Source organism: Poecilia mexicana, unplaced genomic scaffold (genome assembly GCF_051168715.1).
Source record: "Poecilia mexicana isolate PSO_F unplaced genomic scaffold, ASM5116871v1 scaffold_7, whole genome shotgun sequence".
Lineage (NCBI taxonomy): Eukaryota > Metazoa > Chordata > Actinopteri > Cyprinodontiformes > Poeciliidae > Poecilia > Poecilia mexicana.
Genome location: NW_028263376.1, coordinates 1,161,327 through 1,182,896, shown reverse-complemented (window position 1 = coordinate 1,182,896; position 21,570 = coordinate 1,161,327). Strand labels below are relative to the sequence as shown.

General features: G+C 39.9%; 1 protein-coding gene across 1 annotated transcript in view; it reads right to left on the bottom strand.

Annotated features, from left to right (window-relative positions):
* The window catches only part of agrn (agrin), a 552,174-nt gene extending 534,950 nt beyond the window's left edge, over positions 1–17,224 (bottom strand). Inside the window, exons 1-2 of the mRNA XM_088006847.1 lie at positions 16,625–17,224; positions 13,380–13,641 (exon numbers count right to left, since the gene is read on the bottom strand). Of these exons, the coding sequence (XP_087862973.1) occupies positions 13,380–13,641; positions 16,625–16,828 (466 nt within the window). The 5' untranslated portion in view covers positions 16,829–17,224. The remainder of the gene's footprint in view (positions 1–13,379; positions 13,642–16,624) is intronic.
* Between the last annotated feature and the right edge of the window lie 4,346 nt (positions 17,225–21,570).

Here is a 21,570-nt window from a genome sequence, read left to right as displayed (position 1 = left end):
TACTTTGACAGCGCTTGGATGGAGAGTGAAATGAAAGGAGAACAGCTCTGCCAGAGCTGTTGTCCAATGGCCAAAACAACACAGGAAAAACTTTGCATGATTTGTTTTGTGAACTATCAAAAATCTCCTCTGCTTCCTGCCTGTACTACACTGAGATAGACTTCACATCCCAACTGGCTGAGAAGAAACCTTAAAAACAAGCTAATTTAATCTTCTTCATAAATTATGTATTTTATATTCTCAAAATTTTTTTTTATTTTGTCAAGATGTACATCCAGAACACGTCATCCCAAAGTAAAATATGGTGCTGGTGGCATCATGCTGCGGGAGAAGCTGGTGAAAAACCTGTTGGAAATGAGCAATATACTATAAGTTTGTTGTAAAATAGGTTTTCACCTTTTATGTTAATCAATCTTAGAGAGTCGTCACAGCTGATAGTCTGGTAGACTCAGTTTGATTTAGAATAAACATTTGGTCCACTATCAGCTGCTGCGGCTCTCTTTCACAAATGATCCAAACTAATTGAAAAACTGTTTCCCTCCTCGCCTGTGGGGGCGCTGCACCAAGAACCACTGAGGGAAACATAAAAACCTCTGAAGAACTGAGCGCAATTTCCGTCTTCACCAAATGAAAACCAAAACAAAGTTTTGCTTTGTTTAATGTCTGCATTGAGATGAAAAATGAAAATAAAACCTTCAAGACGAGGCCAGAGGTTCATCTGAAGAAACACCCAGACTTGCAACGCAACGATTCAGATCAGTCCTCCTGATCAGGGGCGTGGTAAAGGAGTGAAAAGTGATGACAATTCCAGGGGCCCTGACCAGCAGGGGGCCCTCCACAATTTAATAATTTATATTTTGTTCATAGAAATAAAATTTAAAAAAATTGGGGTCCTGTCAAAAACAAAATTAATCATATTGTATTTTCAAAGATTGTTTTTAGAAGTAAAATTTTAATGTTACCCCTCCCAGACCAAAAAACACACATCAGTTTTTGCCCTCAACCCCTACCCCTGGATCTGCATGAGATGGTTTGTTCCTGCTTGGAGCGCTTCACGGTGACGCAGCTGCGTCAGTAGAAACTGCAGCTGAATACAGCGGCCACGAACGACCGGAGCAGTTACTATGCTACTAAGAAAAGTTATAAAATCAGGTTTTCAAAAACCTGAGAGAGAGAAAAAGGCGAGTGTTAATTTATAACCCAGTTTTTCTCCAAGAGAGGTGGGTAGACTGTGTGAGATCATAAACCATTTAGCATAATTAGCTTAGCTACAGATTACTGTTTACCTCCTTTTCACTGGCATTTAATTAATTAAGGAAAAAAATTACCAACGTATTCATATATTTAACTTGTTCCCTGTACCTTTTACCACTTAACAGCAGCAGCTATAATCCATGTCCCTCCAGACCTGCCCTCTCCTGAGTGAAATTAAAAAGCTGCAATATGTCACTTTTATATAAATATTTTTTTCACATATTTTTTTTAAAACTGTCATGTTGCAAGAGTATGGTATGAGAGGTAATCTGTGAAAAATCTATTTCCTCTGCTTTCTCCCAGTGCTAGAAACAACCAGTAAGTGGCAGGAGAGCTTTAGTACTTTAGGGGGGGCTGTCAATCACAATCTCATGTGGTGCTGCTCATCCTTCCTCCCCTTTGATTTGTGCCGTGCTGCAGCTAGCATAGCACAGAGCTGTGCAGATTCAAACTGTGAATGCTCAGTTTAGTTAGATAGCTACCAATGATGGCAGGTAAACGGGTTCTTGCAATGATAAGTTGTTTCTCAACCATTAGCACATTTAGCAGTGAGGGAATGAGGCTAAATGACAGCGCTAAGAGCGTCCTACTAGTTCTGATTGGTTGTTTTGGTCAGAACGGTTCATTACTTTAACCAGTAATAGTAATTCAGGAAGGAGATGGAGGAGATTGATTGTTTTCACTGATTATCTGTCTCATAACAAACTGCTACAACATGGTGACAGCTTTAACAAATATGGAGAAAACATATTTTTTTTTATTAAAGTTACATACTACAGCTTGAATAAAATGCAACTACAGAAAATTTTTGAGAAGTCTGGATTGCTTTATGTGTATTTTGCACGTTGCTTTTGACTGTTGCTCATGGGGAGAGACATTTCAGTAATCTAAAACTAATAGAAAAACTTGAAGCAACCTACTTGCATACTGGATGTGGACTGTTGGATGTTACATTCATGAGCAGTAAATATTGTGCTAATTATCAGAATTGAACCAAAGAAAGCAAAGCAGATGCAGGCCTTTAAAATTGTGACGCTTTTTATGGGTCAAATAGACTCAAAAAATTGTAGCAGCAGCTGCGCAGGGGGGCCCAAACAAATTTCTTATCAGGGGGCCCACAATTCCTTGTGGCACCCCTGATCTGGACCAAAATCCAACATGTAGCACGATGTGAAAATGACAGTTTCTCCATGTAATGAGCCTGAGCTGGTTTGTAAAGAAGAACAGGTAAAAATGCCATTAGCTTGATGTGCAAAGCTGGTGCCGACACACCCCAACAGAGCGCCGTAATTACAGTCAGAGCTGAACAATGTGCGGCCATTAACACCAGGTCAGAGCACGCCATGCGTACTGCTGCAGGAAAATGGTCTGCTGTTTCCTATATTTGATGTCCAAGTTAAACTTCTGTCAACTATTTATGTGGAAAATGTCCTTAAACCATGTCGTCCCTGATGTAGTTAGCAAACACAAACTTCTGGAACAAATATAGATGTTTCCTTCTGCCGTTTTCTCTTGATGTGAGAAGCTCTGGAGTTACAGCTGAGCTGACCTAAATACAAACCAACCAAATACCCCAGAGTCTCCTCCAAAGCCCTCTCTCTAAACCTGATGTGTCTACATTGCAACAGCTAGCCGCTGCGCTCGCCGCAGCAGCTGCCCACTCCAGAACTGCAGCATCGGGAATTCTGTCACGGCTCCAGTTCCTGGAGGGAGTCCAGTTCTCATGCAGGCCTCTCAGCCTCTCCAAGCTCTTTATGTCAGATAGAAGAGACATGTTTCCGGGTCAGCGTCCATCCAAGGCCTAGCTTAGAACCTGCTGTGTCACTTTTTAATTTCCTGACCTAAAGGGAAGCTTAACTCGGACTTTGACAGGGCTGAAATCTGCTTTTCGGTTCCATACGCCTTCAGAAAGTCCTGTTTGTTTGACTGTCATCTTAATCTGTCTCAGGGGCGCCACCAGGAATCTTGGGCCCCATGACAAAAAAACAAAATTGCCTCCCCAACCCCTTTGCAGCTGCTATTACAATTTCGTGAGTCTATCTGACCCATCAAAACGGTCACAGTTTTAAAGGCCTGCAACTGCCTTGCTTTCTTTGGTCCAATACTTCTGCTAGCACAATATTCACTGCTAGTGAATTTTACATGCAACAGTTCACATACTGCATGCAAATAGGTTGTTCATTTTTTTTATTATTAGTTTTACCTTATTGAAATGTCTCTCCCCAGCAGAAACAGTCACAGGCAACGCAATGTGCAAAATATACATGAAGCAATCCAGCAACTACATAGCATTTTGTTCAAGCTGCAGTATATAACTTAAATAAAAATATGTTTTTTACACATCTGTTAAAGCTGTCACCATGTCATGATAGTTTGCTATAAAACAGATAATCTGTGAAAAGATCAATCTCCTTCACCTCCTCTCTGAGCTGCTACTGCTATCTAAAGAAATGCGCCATTCTGACCAAAAACAACCAATCAGAACCAGGAGAACAGTCTTAGTGCTGTCAATCAACCTCATTCACTCACTGCTAGAGGGGCTAGTGGAGGATTTTGGAAAGATTGTTTTAATTTACGAGTAATAAATTGTTTTTGTTGTGTAAAAGAGTAGAGAGACAGGAAAATCCACATAGATTCCCTGGAATGATGCTAACTATCTAGCCATTGAACACAGTGTTGCTCACCTTTCTTACTGGGACAGAGTGAGGGGTTATGCTGGTATTGGGGCTAGAGCTGCTGCTGACTGATTAATCTGTTAAGTGTGGTAGGAGGTACAGGGACAAGTTAAATATATGAATATGTTAAATTATTTCCTTCATTCATTAAATGCTAGTGAAATGGAGGCAAACAGTAGTCTGTAGCTAAGCTAACTGGTGCCAAATGGTTGACAATCTCACACCTCTCTTGGAGGAAAAACTGGACTATATATTGACACTCTTGTCTTTTTTTCTCTCTGTCTTTTTGAAAACTTGACTTTATTATTTTTCTAAGTAGCACAGTAACTGATGACAAGAACGACTGTGGCAGTTACCGCTGCTGAACATCGTCACCATCAAGCACTAAGCAGGAACGAACCATTTCATGTAGGGGGTGTTGGGGTTATGATTGGACAGATCAGGGGCGCCATATATAGATAGCGTCTCTGATCTGTCCAGTTTGAATACATGACTTGGTCAATAACTGACATTTTTTACATTAAACAATCTATTCAGAGCAGAAGCAGATTACTGGAAGATCAGACATTCAAAACTGATTTTTCTGTCTTTAAACGCATGATAATTCAGGAGTGAAGTCAGGGTCATGCTGAGTGTGACAACAAGTTTGAGTTCCTCTTAACCCTTGTGTGTGCGAGGACTGAGGCAACTGATACAAGTGATATGGGTGTTGGGTTGGTTGGACCCACCTGTAAACACAAGGGTTAAGATTCAAACTAGAAGGTAAGAAGATGATGGGGAAAAGTCATTTTTACAAAAAGATAAATGCTTGTCATGTTAGCAGTGCTAACTTTTCCTGAATCAGATTTTTAAAGTTTGGCCCATTTAAAAGAGTAAATACAAAATTTCACTATGAACATATTGCAAACGTTTCCACAGTAAAACCTGGGCAATTGAATCTGACAGAGTTAAAAAAAAATGGTACATAAACATTTACTACACATTTACAGCAGATATTTTTACAATGATCGAACTTTAAGACCAACAAAAATCCACAAACAGGCAGGGTGGATGGACAAATGGTTTTATAGGCATTCAGATGAAGGTTGGACAAATGGATGAATGAACTAACAGGTGGGTTTAGACGAGAGGATGTGGGACAAAATCTGGAACTCCACATGTTCCTCAAGACTTGTTTTTCCAAACTAATCTAAACTGGTAAACGGTTTAAAACTAATTCTGGATTTTTCCACACTGCTGCCGTTTGTCTCTTCACGATACGTTTGTTTCTTTTTCTCATAATGATGTGAATTTCATCAGAAGTGATTTCCCATTTCTTCATGGGTCATAAGCTGAGAAGTTTTGAAACCATTCCCACAGCCAAGTGCCAATGCTTCATTATAGAAAGTCAAAATGAAAATTGGAGAGGTAGAGCATTACAGTAATTTCTAATTGTTCTATTTGCATCATTGCATCTTGCCAAAAAAACAAATCACAGATCTAATTTAGAGATCGACAATCAGTTCTGGTTGCAAAAAACTAAACAATTAAGCATAGTGTTTTGCATATGAGTTGCTTCTGGACATATTTAATTTCACGGTCCTTGTTACTATGCACACTGCTGGAACACATAATGACAGACATGTTCCCACACGAGAGATGCTAGCATGCTAGCAGTGTGCTGCTCTATCACCACCATCTGTGATCCTTATCGCCAGCAGAGATTCATCTTGATCCTGCTGGGATGGAGGCCAGGCCCAGCAGACTGTGGCTAAGTGGTCCATTCCTGCCTTACTCTCTTCCATCTTTCATGGCTTTTTCATTTCAGAGTCCTTTATTACCATGCCAAGCAGGGATCAGCACTTCCAGATTTTTAATTAAAATCAAAAATCTGCAATAACACTGGAGACTCCAAGGGTTCGCTGGCAAATGGGTCGGCGGTTTTGTTTCTGTCTTTAACCCTGTGTTACTCGTTTAATCAAAGCCTTCCATCAGTTCTGTTCACTTCACAGAGTAAAACGTCCTGACATAATCCAAGCAGGATGTACAGATTTATAGAGGCCATGCCTTCATCTAAAGCGAATGAACTCTACAGCCTTAATCCATTCAAAGAGGCTGAGAAGAATCCCAATCCTTCAAAAGTCCCTCGTTTGACTCCCCAAAGACAGAAGGCTGCTTGTGTGGACATGGACTGGAAGAAGAACCCCGATGCTTTACTTCAGTCACCAGGGCGCGGCCATATAGAGTTATCACACACTTTCCAGAGCACAATAAAATTAATTCCATCTATCCGTCTGGAATTACCCCGAAAAACTGTCCGTTTCCCTACCTGGGAAATTAGGGAATTATCAAGTTTCCCGGAGCTGCGGTAAAAGTTTAATCTATCTGCAGAATTTCCCCTGTAAGATGAAATCATGAGCAGGTGGCAGAGTGGGGCAATATTTTAATTAGAAGGCTGTAAAACCTCCAACAGCTTTTCCCAGAGCATTTTAAAGCAGAACCAGAAATACAACGGAGGAAATCATAAAGTTTGGAATAAAACTTGGGGAAGATGTGCTGCAGTAAAGTCCCAATCAAGTCTGAATCTTACAATCTGAGGAAGTTTTTTAATTCAACAAGCTGCAGAAAAACTGGCATGTTTGCTATGAAAGATCGCAGGGAGAACTAACCCTAAATATCTTATCTTCTATCATCATCTCTTCACATATCATTCTTGATATGTAAAGGAAGGAGGGAGGAAGGGAGGGAACTTAGGAATCCAGGCCTCCTCCTTCCACAAACAGTAAGGGAGGAAAAGCTCAACGTTCTTAACATCTCATTCACTGAGAAGCAATGGAGCAGGAGAGGGAGGAGGGACAGCTGAAACAGTCATCCCACATCCCACCCACCCTGGGAAGCATTCCACTCTTCTGTCTGCTCACCGTCATTAATCAAGACCACCTGCTGCTACACCAGAAACCCCATCAGGTTCTCCAGAAGCCCAGTTAACCCATCAGCAGCCAGCCGTTGCACCGCTGCACACACGTATCATATGGAGTCAGAAAAAAACCTCCTTCATAACGACACTATGGAATTTAAATAGACACAACACAAAAAGGACAAAAAAACAATATCTGATACAGCTGTGGAATGACTCTACATAGGAGATAAAAAAAGAGAGAGAAGGAGAGGAGGGATGGAGACTGGAGGAAGAAACAGCGCTTTGTTGCTGTTCTCCGTCAGGGCCTCCGGGGAAAAGACTCTGACATCAAGTTATCAAAGGCTGAAACAAAAGCAGCTGATAAACAGAGAAAGATAAATACCATCTCCCTGTGACTCAACATTTCTCCATCAAGGTGCTTCCTCTCTCCCAAAGGCCCATCACTCCTACCTCCTCTCTTTGCTGATGACAAATTGGAATGAAAATGTCAATAAATAGAAGAAATGTTGTTTTTTCTATAAATAGAAGAAATGTATGAAAACAACATTTCTTCTATAAATAGAAGAAATGTTTTTTTCATTAACCCTTAAATAAAAAACAGCTTCAAGTGTATAGATCATCAGTTTTTAGACAATCAAACCAAAGAGAAGATCTTTGTCTTTTAACCCAGAACTGATAGTTTGATCATCAACTCTTTTAGTTATTTTATGATTGTCAATATTTAATCAATAACCTCATTAACATCAGATTCAGCATCATTAATAGCCATACATCTTTTATCATATGCCCTTATCCCTAGTGAGGTCATGAAGGCTGCTAGTGCCTATCCTCCAGAGGACAGAGGGTGAGAGGAGGGATCACCATGGACAGGTCACCAGTCCATCAGGGCAATATCATTAATAATTACAATAAATATGTGGATAAAGTGTTACCACGTGGTAAAACTCAATAAAAACCAGCAACCATACTGGAGTGATGATGCTATCTAATACACAAAGACTCAATTCAACAATTCTCTCACTAAATTGGTCTTCAATGCTAAAATTCAATCAACTAAGCAAAAACAAAGCAGCAATTTTTGAAGCAATTAATGGAGCTTTGAACTGCTACATTTCTTACCTTTTGTAGCCGCTAGCTGTGCTTTACTTGCATGTCAGAACAGTTCCTACAAAAGTATTACCACATGGTAAGAATCAAATAAGCATAATACTTGCAAATTTTAAAGTAAATCCTTAGTAGGACTTTAGAACTGCTAACTTACAGTCCTGTAGCTGCTAGCTGTGCTGCAATACTAATGCCGTCTTGTGCATTAACACACTCAGCGTTTATAATAATTTTCCTAAACTGAAAAAATGCACTAAATATTTAAAATTGCATCTGAAACCTTGCATAGCTTAGAGTAGCGGTTCTCAACGTGGGCGGTACCGCCCCCCAGGAGACGTTCAGAGGACAGCAGGGGGCGCTGGCGGACATTTTTACAAAAGGGGGGCGCTGGGATGCCTTTGGTCGAAGGTAAACTTTACACCTTAAATACACAACAATGCCAGTTTAGACTTTGAGCAACTTGGTAAAACTGTATTGTGTAACATTAAAACATGCTTGGCTGCAACAATATACATGGTAGCTCTTCTTCTATTCAGTGTTTGTTAGCTTCTGTTAGCTTCTTGGCGCAGCTCCGTCCTCCTGCTACTGGTAGCTAAAATCACCTCACTGTGTCTCTGAAAAATGAACCCATTTACATAAAGAAATCCCTCCAGGGGTGATACCTCGATAGAGAGCGTTCATTTTATAGCATGTTGTAAGTGGTCCGGTATGAAACGATAGTGATAGAACAACGCTACCACAGCACTTTTAAATTTCAATAATCAGAATACCGAAATTGTTTCCGTTGCTTTAAAAGGTTTATGTCAGTCTGCCTTTTCCCCATCGATACGTTTCCCGACCGCTGCGCACCTTTGGGGGTTAAAAAAATAATAAAATAAAAAACGACGCGCACATCGCGCAAAACTCTGAAACAGGAGAAGCGGGACATAAAACGGAGCGACGAACTAGATGTGAATTATGACGTAAAAACAGAGAATCCGACGCTGGACAGTGAAAAAAATCAACACATGATGTGAAACACATGATGATTAGGAGGCGCAGCAGGTGATGAGTGAAGATTAATGATGGTGAGCGACAATACATGATAAAATAAATCTAGCAACAGGAAAGAGACTAAAGTGGACATAGCAATAAACCAAGAGAGGATAATACTAATCAGAGAAAACTAAATAGAAATGAATGAAGAACAAAATGCAAGAATAAACTAAGAAACTAAAGTAAATACAGAGGAATAAACTGGTATGGCAAGACCTTTCGATCAATAATTAATACAGAGGACTGTATGGCAAGAATAAACAGACAGTATTTCCAGATAAAAGGTAAAATAATATTGTTGAAATGTCATGGGTTTGTTGAGACCACATCTAATACTGAGAATAAATATATCTTACAGACCATAACAGTAAAGGACTTATCACTTATGTTTTTAATTAGATTTGATATATTTATTTCTTCAATATTATTTTTCATGTCAGTGTTAATGTCATGAGGCTGACGACTCCATGACACTTTCAGTTTGACTCATTAGGATTTGATTAAGAACCAGATTTGTTCTTTGTAATTTCTGTCCAGTAAAACTCTTAATCTATAAATCAATAGACAGGGCTAAATAAAGATATAATCCATATTTCTGTCTCAAATTTGTACGGCATTAAAAGGATCTGGAACTTTTGTTTTTCCACTGAAAGCTCTGGTTTGCACAATAAATGCCATGTGGGTGAAGTTTTATGGATGATACTCTGATGTCCCATTCTCCTGAAGGCAGCACAGAGCTGCACCACCAGAAACTCTCAGAAACACTGAGAAGAGCTATGATTAATGTAGTTACAGTTCTATCCATGTTTTAATGTTGCAGAGCTCAGTCGTTTGGCAAATAGTTCAAAGTTTAAACTGGCATGTTGAACATCTTTTATCTGATCATTTTGTGGAATATTTAACAACTAGAAAATGGCACAAAATAAGAATATTTTTTCCACTCTGATTGGCTGATGTTAGGCCTACTGAATTTAACTTGAATGTTAATTGCATTTTTTGTAAACACCTGTGAAAATAATTTCTATTCCCATGGCTTTTTTGTTCTCTGGGAAATAATTTTTGATGATAAATACAGAAACAAGCATAAAAATCAAAACATCTCCAATAGTGACAGTAATAATGATAAAATAATGGTCAGTGCAAAGTAGCCTGCAAATTCTTTGGTGGGGGGCGGTGAGGGACCTGAATAAAGGCTTGGGGGGCGCTGGCCCGAAAAAGGTTGAGAAACACTGGCTTAGAGCAAAGGCATTTGGAGCTGCTAGTTTTCTGACGTCCTTTAGCAGCGAGAGGATCTACAGTTCTGATGCTAGTTCTTACGTAAACAAACTCAATATGACGAATATCTTCCTGAATTAGTCTCACATGCCAAAGATTAATAAACTGAGCATAAGACATGTTTACCCTTTTCAAGTGATAAAATAATTGGATCTTTAAACTATTATGTTTCTGCAAGACTCACCTACCTGTGATTATTGATGTAAGTTGATTTTGTACATTAGCACACTTAATACAATTATTATCTATGTGAACTTGTTGGGAACCGGGGTGGTGGTATGGTGGTGTTTCTGCATGTGGGTTAGAAAACTAGAAACCATTATGACAGAACCCTTCTCACATGGCAAAAATGAAATAACTAATTACAAATATGCTGACAAGTTTCAAAATTCCTTGCAGGATATTAAATCTCCTAACTTACTAACTTCCTGCAGCAGCTCATAAATTGCAGTCCTAACGCTAACTTGTCCAGAAACACACCCAGTAGCATAATTATCTCCCTAAAACTGTCAGACAACAAAAATCTAAAAATTGGCACAAGCGATCTTACAATAACTATGGCAATGTGGAACTGCTAAATAACAGTGCAGATAGCTGTGCTACAGTACTGACATTATAATGCACAGAAACAATCACTACTAATTCTCATTCACCATCACAAATGAGCCAAAATCTGTAAATTACACTTAAATGTCCCTTCAATTTTTGAAGCAACCACCTAATGTGAATTTGTAGTTATTTTACTATCATCCTATAGTAACTAGCTGTGCTGCAGTGCTAATGTTTGCATACAAAAATTCTCAGTAAAATTATGTCTCTGAATAGTTCCCACATGGTAAAAATAGTCAAATTAAGCGTGAATAATTCTTCATATGTGGAAGTAATGTCTTTACACCAGTTCTTAAACCGTATCTTTTCTAACCTTAGCTCCTACTTATGATTTTAGCCTGAAAGAAAAAAAGCAAAAAAAATAGAAGATTGGGTTTGACCTGTTTTCCTAACATCCTCATCTACTACAGAATTACAGCTAACAATGCTCTTGTTAGCATCTCGCCTGTGAAAAGATATTGGCATTCAGTGCTGTTAATGCTGAGTCAAATGGGAAGGGAGGGCAGGAGAGGAGTTCTCCACTTCCTAATGACTGCTCTGAATTATAACACATGCAGCCAAGTGAGCAATGAATCTTGTAAACTCTAGTTTATGGAGTTGAAATTGGTGCCCAGCAGATACCACATATACACACACTGAGTGACCAGAAAGCTAGTAGGTGTATATTTTATATATATATATATATATATATATATATATATATATATATATATATATATATATATAAACAAATCTAAAATATGATCCCTGAAGGCAATCACCTTCATGCATCTCTGGTCCAAACTAACAAATATGCCCCTCCAAAACAAACATCCCTCCTCATTCTCCATGAGTTCGCATGTACAAACAAAAATCCCTTGTTTTCCTTTTTTTTTAACTTTACATCACTCGTCTTGTTTTCTTCCATGCAACTGCCCCCTACTCAAGGCTTTCAGTAGCAAAGGCGCTCTCACAAAGCCTTTTTTTCCTCCACCTCAGACAATGCACCTCCCCACCTATACTCTGCCAGGCATTCCTGAGTCTATCCTAGCTATCGAAAATGTCAAGAATGAGGGGAGAAGCAGAGGAGGGTAGCAATGAGCACTGCGGCAGGTAGAGTCTTGTCCCGCTGCGCACACTTCCCACAGTCTCTGGGGTTAGTAAATGCATGGAATGGATGAGATCTCACTTGACTCCCTTAATTAAAACTCTTCACTTGAACAAGCCTCAGAGCTCATTCTCTTCTGGATGAAGGCATTTGAGTTAATTATTGGGCCAGTTTCATTCCAAAAAACAACAGAATGGAGAAGTTATAAAGGGAACAGAGATGAGAGGTTAGATATGAGGAACTCCATGGAAAAGTTTTGATCTTTTCACACACTGGCAAGTTTAAACTCAAGAACAGTTTGATCACTTTTTAAATTATTCATCTGACAGTAATCCTTCAACTGCAAGACAATATGACCAAATCAGGTTATGCAAACCAAACACTTGTGGAACACTTAAAACAGAAACAGCACATTCTACAGTTTTCTTTCCTCTCCAGGAGTCTGAGAAGAAAAAGAAGAAAAGAGGAGTGGAAAGACCAAGCAGACCAACAGTAGAAAGTTTTATGTGTGTGCCAAGTGCAACTTAACACTGCAAACAAGTTCCATCCATTGGAACATTGAGCCAGAGATGGGAGGTGATTCATGCTCTGCGTCACCTCCCCCCCTCGACTCCCCTCTAACCCACTCCCTTTATGCCGATTGGCAACTTACATTCAAACTCTGAACCACTGTGAAGCTTGTCCAGCAGCAGAAACCAGTGAAACAGCAGCAGGTTCACTGCTCACCGGTATGGGGTCACTTCCCACTAAAGTCTGGTAGTTTCAGTCTGTGCTCAGATTTATTAGTTCCAGCTGCACGGTTTTTCTTATAAGATCCTGACAACTTAATTCTGAACTAAAAAGAGGAGATCAAACTGTTACAGTTGCTAATTAACTTGTGTCCTGCTAAAAGCAATGTAGTAAATACCCTCCAAAAACACCACAGTCATATGTGGTCGTCATTTAGCCACCAATTTAGGGGTTTCTTTTGATTCCTTGTCCTTTTTATGAAGTGTTTTGCAGTGAAGTTAAAATAAAGAAGCTTGGAAAGAAACTATGCATGAACCTGAAGTTCCTAAAATCCTTTGTGTGTGTTTGTAAAAGTAAAGGAGTTCAGACTTAATAAAACAGCAAGGGTTGAAACCGATGAACCCATGATCCTACAAATTGTTTATCAGTCAACCTTCCTCAAGGCTTCATTGACAGGTTGGCACCACACCACAGAAACAAAGCCTCTAAAATGACACAGCTGGTCTTGTTTCATGAGGTTTGGGGAAACTTTACCACCATGAGCCTGAGGCTGTGTCATTGTAGCAGCCACATGCAAATGAAATCCTGTCTGTCTTTGGAAAACAGGATGCTTTGGCACATTGTAAGCCAGCACATACGCAATGCTCTGGAGATGTACCCCAACATCTACAGGAAGCTAAAACTTTCCAGGTTGGATGTACCGGTTCCTCACCTTCAACACAGTGTTCCACTTCCTCCAGGTTGCGAAGAGTAATCCTCATCAGGCTAGAGTTTAGCATCAGTTCGTTCTTGTGGTCCAGCCCCACTGACTCCGGGGCGAGGTTGAGAAAAAATATGCGGGTGTCGCCTGTGGCCACCTGGTTGTCACAGATGCGAGGATTGCCAAACCCGCCGATCGTCACCTTGTTGCCTCCGTCCAGCAGGATCACCCGGTTGATGCTGGACTTTCCTTTTAAGTAGCGCCACACTCTGACCTTTAGAAATGGAGGGAAGGAAACCGAGAATGGCATTTGTTTTACTCAATATTACAATAGAAAATTTTAAAAAATCTACTACAACCTTTGGCTTAGGTGTTCACACCTCAAGCTAGTGCTTTGCTGGAACATCTTCCAGCAAAGCTGGAAGATGTTCTTTGGTTTGCCTGTAAGCATCCCACATCTTTACTTAAAAATATTAGTCTTGCAAAGTTATCAAAATCTACCAACATTAAGGACATCTCTTGTCCATTCTACATCTTCAGGGGTGCTTTAATTACAATGGGTTATTACAAAATTAAAATTATCCTTTTGCTTCTTGAAGACATGAGGACTGTTGGTAAGGACTCTCGCAACTACTTCCATCTGAAGAAAAAGAAACTTAGAGCATGATCATGCCACCACCATGTTGAACTACAAGTACAGAATTGTTTTGCAGTTGTTCCACCTGTTCTTGACAAATAACAAATACAGGGGATATTTGTCTAATATAGAAAAAAACAGTGTTGGCACAAATCCCTTAAGCTCCTTCAGATGCAACAAAAATATTTTATCAATTCATGTTAAAATAAAATCGCTTTAAAAAACATAACAGAGGTTTAAACCTGTTAATGTTCCTATTCTCCACTCTGTGACTAGAGTGTATGATGAACGATACAGTCACAAATTCAAATCACTATCACTGGTTCCAATACTCAAATGAGTTAAGAACCAGTGATGGCTATATATCACTGGTTCTGATATACATATATACTATATAAATATATTGGAAGCTTTTTAACCTTTAAAAGCTTTCAAACTAGCTAATGGAGGTTTTTTTTAATATCACTCGTGTTTTAACTGGGGTATTTAAACACAAAGCAGCAGGTTTGATATTTGTCATTATCAAACTTTAACCTCAAAAAAAAAAAGTAGGGCTTTTTCTTGTGTCTCTTCAGTGACAGAATCTCATCAAGATCCAGACTGTCTATCTCAGAAAGCAAATTGATGTTTTATTCTGACTCACAGGAAGATTTTGTGGTACATATTAGCTATATTTTCTCATTTCAGCATTTGGAAGAGGGTTTCTGTTATTGGATAAGCTGCTATGCCTCTAATCTGCCCCATTCACTGGTCGGATGGAAGGGAAACTGGGAAGAAAAAAAGTGAGGAGCGAACGAGCTGACCAAACACAACTTGTTTATTTTTCACAGATTTTAGACTGGCCCACCACGAGTCAGATATGGTGCAAAAGTTAGTTGCACAATGAACAAGCAAAGGAAAGAAGACACAGGATGGGGGGGAGGAAGGCTGTAGTTCCTGGCTAAAAGTTTAGATTTTTACAGAGTCAAATAACTTTAAAGCAGTAGTTGTTTGCAGTAGTTGTTTGCCATCACTCCAATATACATAAAATCTTTGTCCTATTTGTCATATCAATATGTGAAATAATGCTGTGGGAAAGTCACAATGATGGAAGACAAATATAAAAGCAATACGAGCTTATTATCATTATTGTAATTAAATCTGAAATGTTGCACGTCTTCTACAAATTGCATGGCCCTCATTTTGCAGAACTTACTCTGACAGACGGACCAGAAATAACGCAGAACCAGCAAAGCTTCAGGTCCTGGTATTGGGTGAATCTCATGCTGATCAGGCTTTAGTTTTACTGCCAAAACAGCCAAGACCTGGTGAGGTTTGGACTCCATTAAAGTTTCAATGATATGCTGTGATATCTGGAACCAGTAACATAAAGTCCAGTCAAGTTTGGGTTCCTTCAGTCAGATTGGTTGTCTAATAGATGACTGGATTGGGATCTGGGCTACTTCAAGGAAAAGGCAACACGTCAAACTCATTGAGCTCCTCAAACTATTCTGTCCAAGAAGCCAGGTGCATTGTTTGTATGGTCGACAAATACTCTTAGGTGATCCAAGTTTCCCTACAGAACATTGCCCGACCATGACACCGCCTTGGCCGGCTTGCCAACGTCCTGCTGTGATCTGAGCCCAAGGGCTGCAACACACCACTTTAAACATGATGCAGAAGATAACAGCATTCATCGGCCCAGACCACTTTCTTCTAACGCTTGTCCAGTTCTGAGGGTCACATGCCCACTAAATGGACCCCAACCCAACAGCATCACACTGTGTGTTGTGACCCTTTTCTACCAGATCCAGAAGGTCAGAATCTTCAGGATTCTGACCTTCAGTAACTCCTCTGTAGGATCTAACCACATGAGGCCAGCCTTCGCTCTCCAAGTGCGTCAGTGACCCATGAACCCGTTCCCTGTTCACCACTTTTACTAGACACTGACCACTGCAGAACAGGAACGCCCTGCAGGAACTGCAATTTTGGAGATGCATCACAATTTGGCCGCTGCTTTGTCAAACTCACTCAGGTCTTTCAAACACATCGACTTTGCTCCATCGGTAAACATAATCATTGCAAAGCAACTTTTCCTCCTGAATGCGAGTCTCTGTGGGAACTTGGAGTGAACTTTCACCACATTCCCTCCCTGAAGGCATTGCTGCTTCTGCTGGAAGTCACGGATATCTGGTCTGTGGTGCGATTTGTCAGCACCACCACAGAGTAAATCAAGACTCAGAACATTATCCCTGCGGCAACAGGAAAGAGACAGGTTTCATATTTCCAGTTATTATGGCGGTAGTGAGAGTTACCACGTCGGGAAGCATGGAGCTTCCTGCTGCAGTGTGTTCTGAATCTGGATGATTGCATGCTCTGTTAGGCCTGCTTCTTAGCTGTGCAAATGCTGAGTGGAAATGTAAAGAAACGTATGTAGTGAATGTATTCCTGAAGGCAAAGTGGATTTTCTGCCAGTGTGCGGTGTTTCTCAGGAAAGCTTCAAATGAGTTGGAACAGAAACTCTGCGGCCTTCATGGGACTTCTGTAAAGTCCAGAAAGCCACTGAGCAGGTGCCTGAACGCACCACTGCGGATCCCTTCACAAGATAACGTCTTTCCGAACCTCACTATCAGACACTTACCTTGCAGTAATAGGTCTTATGCAGAGGGTCCATGTTGAATATTTCGTCCACGGTTCCGGTCAGGACCACGTTGGCTTCTTCCTCCCGGTCCTCCAGGTTTTTCTCCGGACAACTGGCGACGCAGGGCGGCCACAGGGGAGCCAGGAACAGCCCCGCCAGGAGCAGCGCTGCCCGACCGGCCCGGAGTGTCCGCTGCGAAGCCATGACCGCCGCTCGGGTGGACCCGGAGAAAAGTTTACTTTTCTCTGCTTAAATTGAACCCTGAGCCGCCCGGTGTATGCAGACAACAACTCCACAAGTATTTCTTGGGCTGTTTTCTTTTGCTAGATGTTGCACCGAGTCCTCTCCGCTACTTCCCAGCGGTTTGAGCGGCTTCTCTTTCACCTTGGAGCCCTGCTCGTCGCATCTGCAGCCGGGTTCAAAATCCCTCTCTGCCGCCGCCGGCTGGTAGTCCAGGAGGAAGAGAGGAAGAGGAGGGAGAAAGAGGAAGGGCCAGGGATCGATCTCTCTCTCTCTCTCTCTCTCTCTCTCTCTTCAGGAATGTACCCACTCTTCTGCTTTCCGCTCACCCCCCTCACTCCACACACACACACACACACACACACACACACACACACACACTTCCACAAGATTTGCATGCAATCTAATTTGCTGATCTCAGAAGAGAGGTGTGTGATGATGGTAAGGGGTTGCACGCCGGGATGCTTGCAGAAGGTGGCTGTCCAACGCCGCCCCCCGTCGGACAGGCAGTGACTTTACCCCCGGTCCGATCAGTGACCCCCGCATGTCCGCCACCTCCTGTAGGTGGATGCACTTTTTGTGTTCGGAAATTCTTTGAACTTCCCGAACCAAACACAGTTTTATTTACCTGAATACTTTGATTTGTGCCCGTCAGTCATTTCTTGTGCCCTGGGTGAGACTTCACAGATTACAGGGGCAGCAAGCCAGGAGCCCAAAAATGTTATTTAACAAATTAATGTATGGTACTTTATATGAAACTCATAGGCCAATATCATGCGAGTTGTATTAATCAATATTCAAGTCTTTGAAAATGATGAAGTTGTAGATTATTTCTGTGGGAACATGGAGTTATTGGCTAGAAAACATATTAAACTTTTCATCAGTTCATACCTACAACTACCTAATTATGTACTGTAATTTGCATTCGTAGAATAGTTTTTCCTCTTACTATTACTTCCAATCATTCTACTCAACGGCACAATAAAACTACTGCCTTGCTCCTACAGCTTTTGATTTTATTGTACCAACCCAAGATTATTGCTGACCCCACCAGGCCCCCATCCAGCCTCAAACTGACCCCCATCCAGCCACCATCTGATACCCATCCGGGGACCCATCTGAAAACCTTTTGGAGACACCCCTAATCTGGAATTATAATCTTTCTACGGTGTGTGATTTACAGTCCATCAGTAAATTATAATTTTAGTCCCTGCCTTAAAGACAGGTGTTCACAAATAAAGCTAAATTAGTAATATATTGAAATGTTATTAATACAACAGGAGTTTTAGTACTACTATGAAAAATTTTCAAACTGCTATGCATTCTGGGTTTGGGGTTGGACCAAAATGCAGACAGGTTTAGTACCAGATAGAAGAACAGATCATGGCATGGACAGAGCAAGTCCAGAACCAGAGAGCGACAGAATCCACTGAGGAAGGAAAGAGAATGATACTGGATACAGGCGGGAAAATCAGGGGGTAGGGAACAGCTAAATAAGGGAACAAAGAGGTAGGATAATAAACACACAGAAGGTGAACAGATCAATACTAATCATTACAAAAGAGGATAACTGAAGGATAACTGAATAAACTAGAGGGATGAACATATAAGGAAATATCTTTAAAGCAATACTAATGAACTAAATATGGCAATATATGTGTAGCAATAATTAATGTGCACAAACGGAAAACATTTTGAAATACTCTTAATAGTAAAAAAACAAAGTTTGATGCAAACTAAATGTTTAAAACAGATGAACAGCTTTTTAGCAGAGTTGATGGAGAAGTGTTCATGTTCATCAGCATCCTAAGACTTGGAAGTCACTGTTTGACAAAACAAGTGACACAAACTGTTGGGTTTTACTTTAAGTTCTTTAAGATCTGTAAATAATAAGATGGCATACTGTAAAGATCATCAAATATCCAAATCAGACATGTGTCATATTAGAGATTCATTATGTCCTAAAACTTCATATGTTTCGATTTATAAATGTAGCCACATGTTCTGTCAGAGTGCAGAGCATAATTTCCTCCCTCTTCCAAAAAGCTGTAATTCTAGCTACTGATCTATTCCTGGGAAAATGACAGGCTTGGTTGGTTGTGAGGATGCTTGGTTCCAGCAGTGACAGCTGAATTAATTGGATTAAACCCAACAGATTTCACAAAAGAGAAATAATTATTTGTCGCTGCATTTTTTTATATCCAATGGCTTCCTGGTGAACTTTCTCTTCAGCATTGTTCAAACAAAATTACATCCAAAATGGTTTGAGGACATGACGTGAAATTCATAGCTGGAGCCAAGAGTGGAAGGCAGCCTTTGGTCTAGAAAAACATTTTCATTGGATGGAGACATTCTCTGTAACAACAAATGAGCAATTTAAACCAGAAAGCATATCAAAATACAAAACCTCTGCTCAGCAGGTTATTATGTACTATTAATTATTCTTTGTTTATGTTAGAGTTTGTTATTAATACCATTTAAAGACTAAATGGGCTTCTTAGTTTCTCTGTTTTTAAAATTTTGAGGTTAAATTAATTAATCAAATTGTATGGTGTGAGGGACCAGACTCAAATGAAGACAAACAATGTTCAAAGTGGAAAAAGGTTTCCATTTAATTCTTCAAAAGAAAAAAAATCATTAAAGCATAAAGATTTAAAACAAGAATAAATCAAAAGATAAATAACAAATTTGGATCCAAATTAACTGAGGTCAACTGAACTCTAACTGAACACAAACAGAACTGACCTACCAAAGAACAAAGGCTGCTTAAATAGGGGTGGAGTAACCCAAATCTACCACTTGAGGGAGGTCTGATCTAACAAAAGAACAAATAAATACAAAATTAACTAAAGCATATAAACAAATGAAGCAAACTAACTTTAACTCAGCACAAACAATAAGTGAATATTTAAGTGACAAAATTAAATAAAAATCAACTTGAAGTCTCCCTCTTCAGTTTTTCAGTAATTGGTAGATGGTTTGCCCCAGGTTTGTCCACCAGCTGGTTCCTATAAGAGGCACCTCAAACAAAAACACAAGTGTAAATGAACCATTCAGACTCCCTTAAAGTGTGCACCCATTAGAAAATATATGTCTAAATGAAATAACAAGCTTAAACAAACTATAAACTATACTAATTAAGAAATAAATACTAACACGATGTGGTGGTAGGATCATCCACCACATACGGTCTTATTTTATATAGACCAGTGTTTCTCAACCCTAGTCCTCACTGCCCCCCTGTCCTGCATGTTTTAGGTATTTCCCTTCTGCCACACACTTGAATTGTATCTCTGGGTGATTAACAGGCTTCTGTAGTATTTGATGGTCATGCAATCATTTGAATCAACTGTTCTGGAATAGAGGCACATCTAAAACTTGCAGAGCAGGGGGGCAGTGAGGACCAGGGTTGAGAAACACTGATATAGACCATATAATCTGACTGACTGCACTCCAAGAACCAAAGCAAGACCAGTTAACACCGAAAAACATGAGGAGCTAAACTGATCAAAAAGAAAATGAACACAAGACAAAATAAACTAAACAGAAAGGAATGAAGTGACACACAAAATAAATAATTATAATAAGAAAGGACTGAGTACAGAAATACAAACAGCAACACTGACCGGACAAAAAAAAAGATAACGGACAGATCTGGAAAGAAAAGATGGAAATCTTGAAGCCTGAATGCTGGGAAGGTGATTACTAGAATGCAAACTACACTAGTAGTAACAAATATTAATATTAAACTTAATATATGGAACACCAGATGTGACAAAGTTCAAAAGATCATGAAGTCTTTCAGTTTATTTGGATGCAAGTTTACAAACTTCAGTAGTCCCGTATTATTTTTTAGAGAAAACTCATAAATGTTCATTGTTTTTCTAAATGCACCATCCTGCATCCTGCATCCTCCGAGTTGTAAGAGCATCTTGTTGCCATAGTTACGCATTATAATAACTGTGTGAAAATCATCCAGCTGCAGAGGAACAAAATGTTCAATCACATGATTCAACCAGAATATGAACAAAAATATCAAGAAAGTCTAGAAAAATAAAAATAGATATTCTAGACACAAACACAAAGTAGGTTAAGCTAGGCTAAGCTAAAGTAAGCTAACACTATGCTAGCTAAACCAAAGGAGATGAAGCATAGCTAACCTCAGACATACTGCGTTAAATAATAAAACCTTTGTGTCACATGCTGATGTGTCTGTATGGCTCTGAGGATGATCACCATTTATTCCAGGATCAGACAATTTGGATTTAGGTTTCTGTGTTGTTTACGTGTCGTTTACTACTTAATTTAGTTCCTGTGTCATCTCCTCTTCCCCTTGATTGTATCCAGCTGCCTCTTGTTTCCCTTATTACTATGTTTCCCCATCGGGCCGTTGTCTTTTGTTGTGTCAACCCTGCCTCTGTTTCATTCGTGTATAAGTCTCCAGTTGCTACCAGTGTCTGAGCTCCTAGCCTCACTGCTCACCTGTGCTGCTTGGATTTTGTGTACTTATCATTATTAAACCATAATTTTCACCATAACCTGGGTCTACTGCATCATCCTCACCAACAACAAATCACAACTCATGACATAACCTTTTGTATTTAAAGGGACAGTACTTTGTAAAATCCATTTTGTAGCTTTACAGTATGTTATAAAGTCATTCCCTCATCAAAAACATTCCTGGAGTTTTGCTGTGATTCATAGAT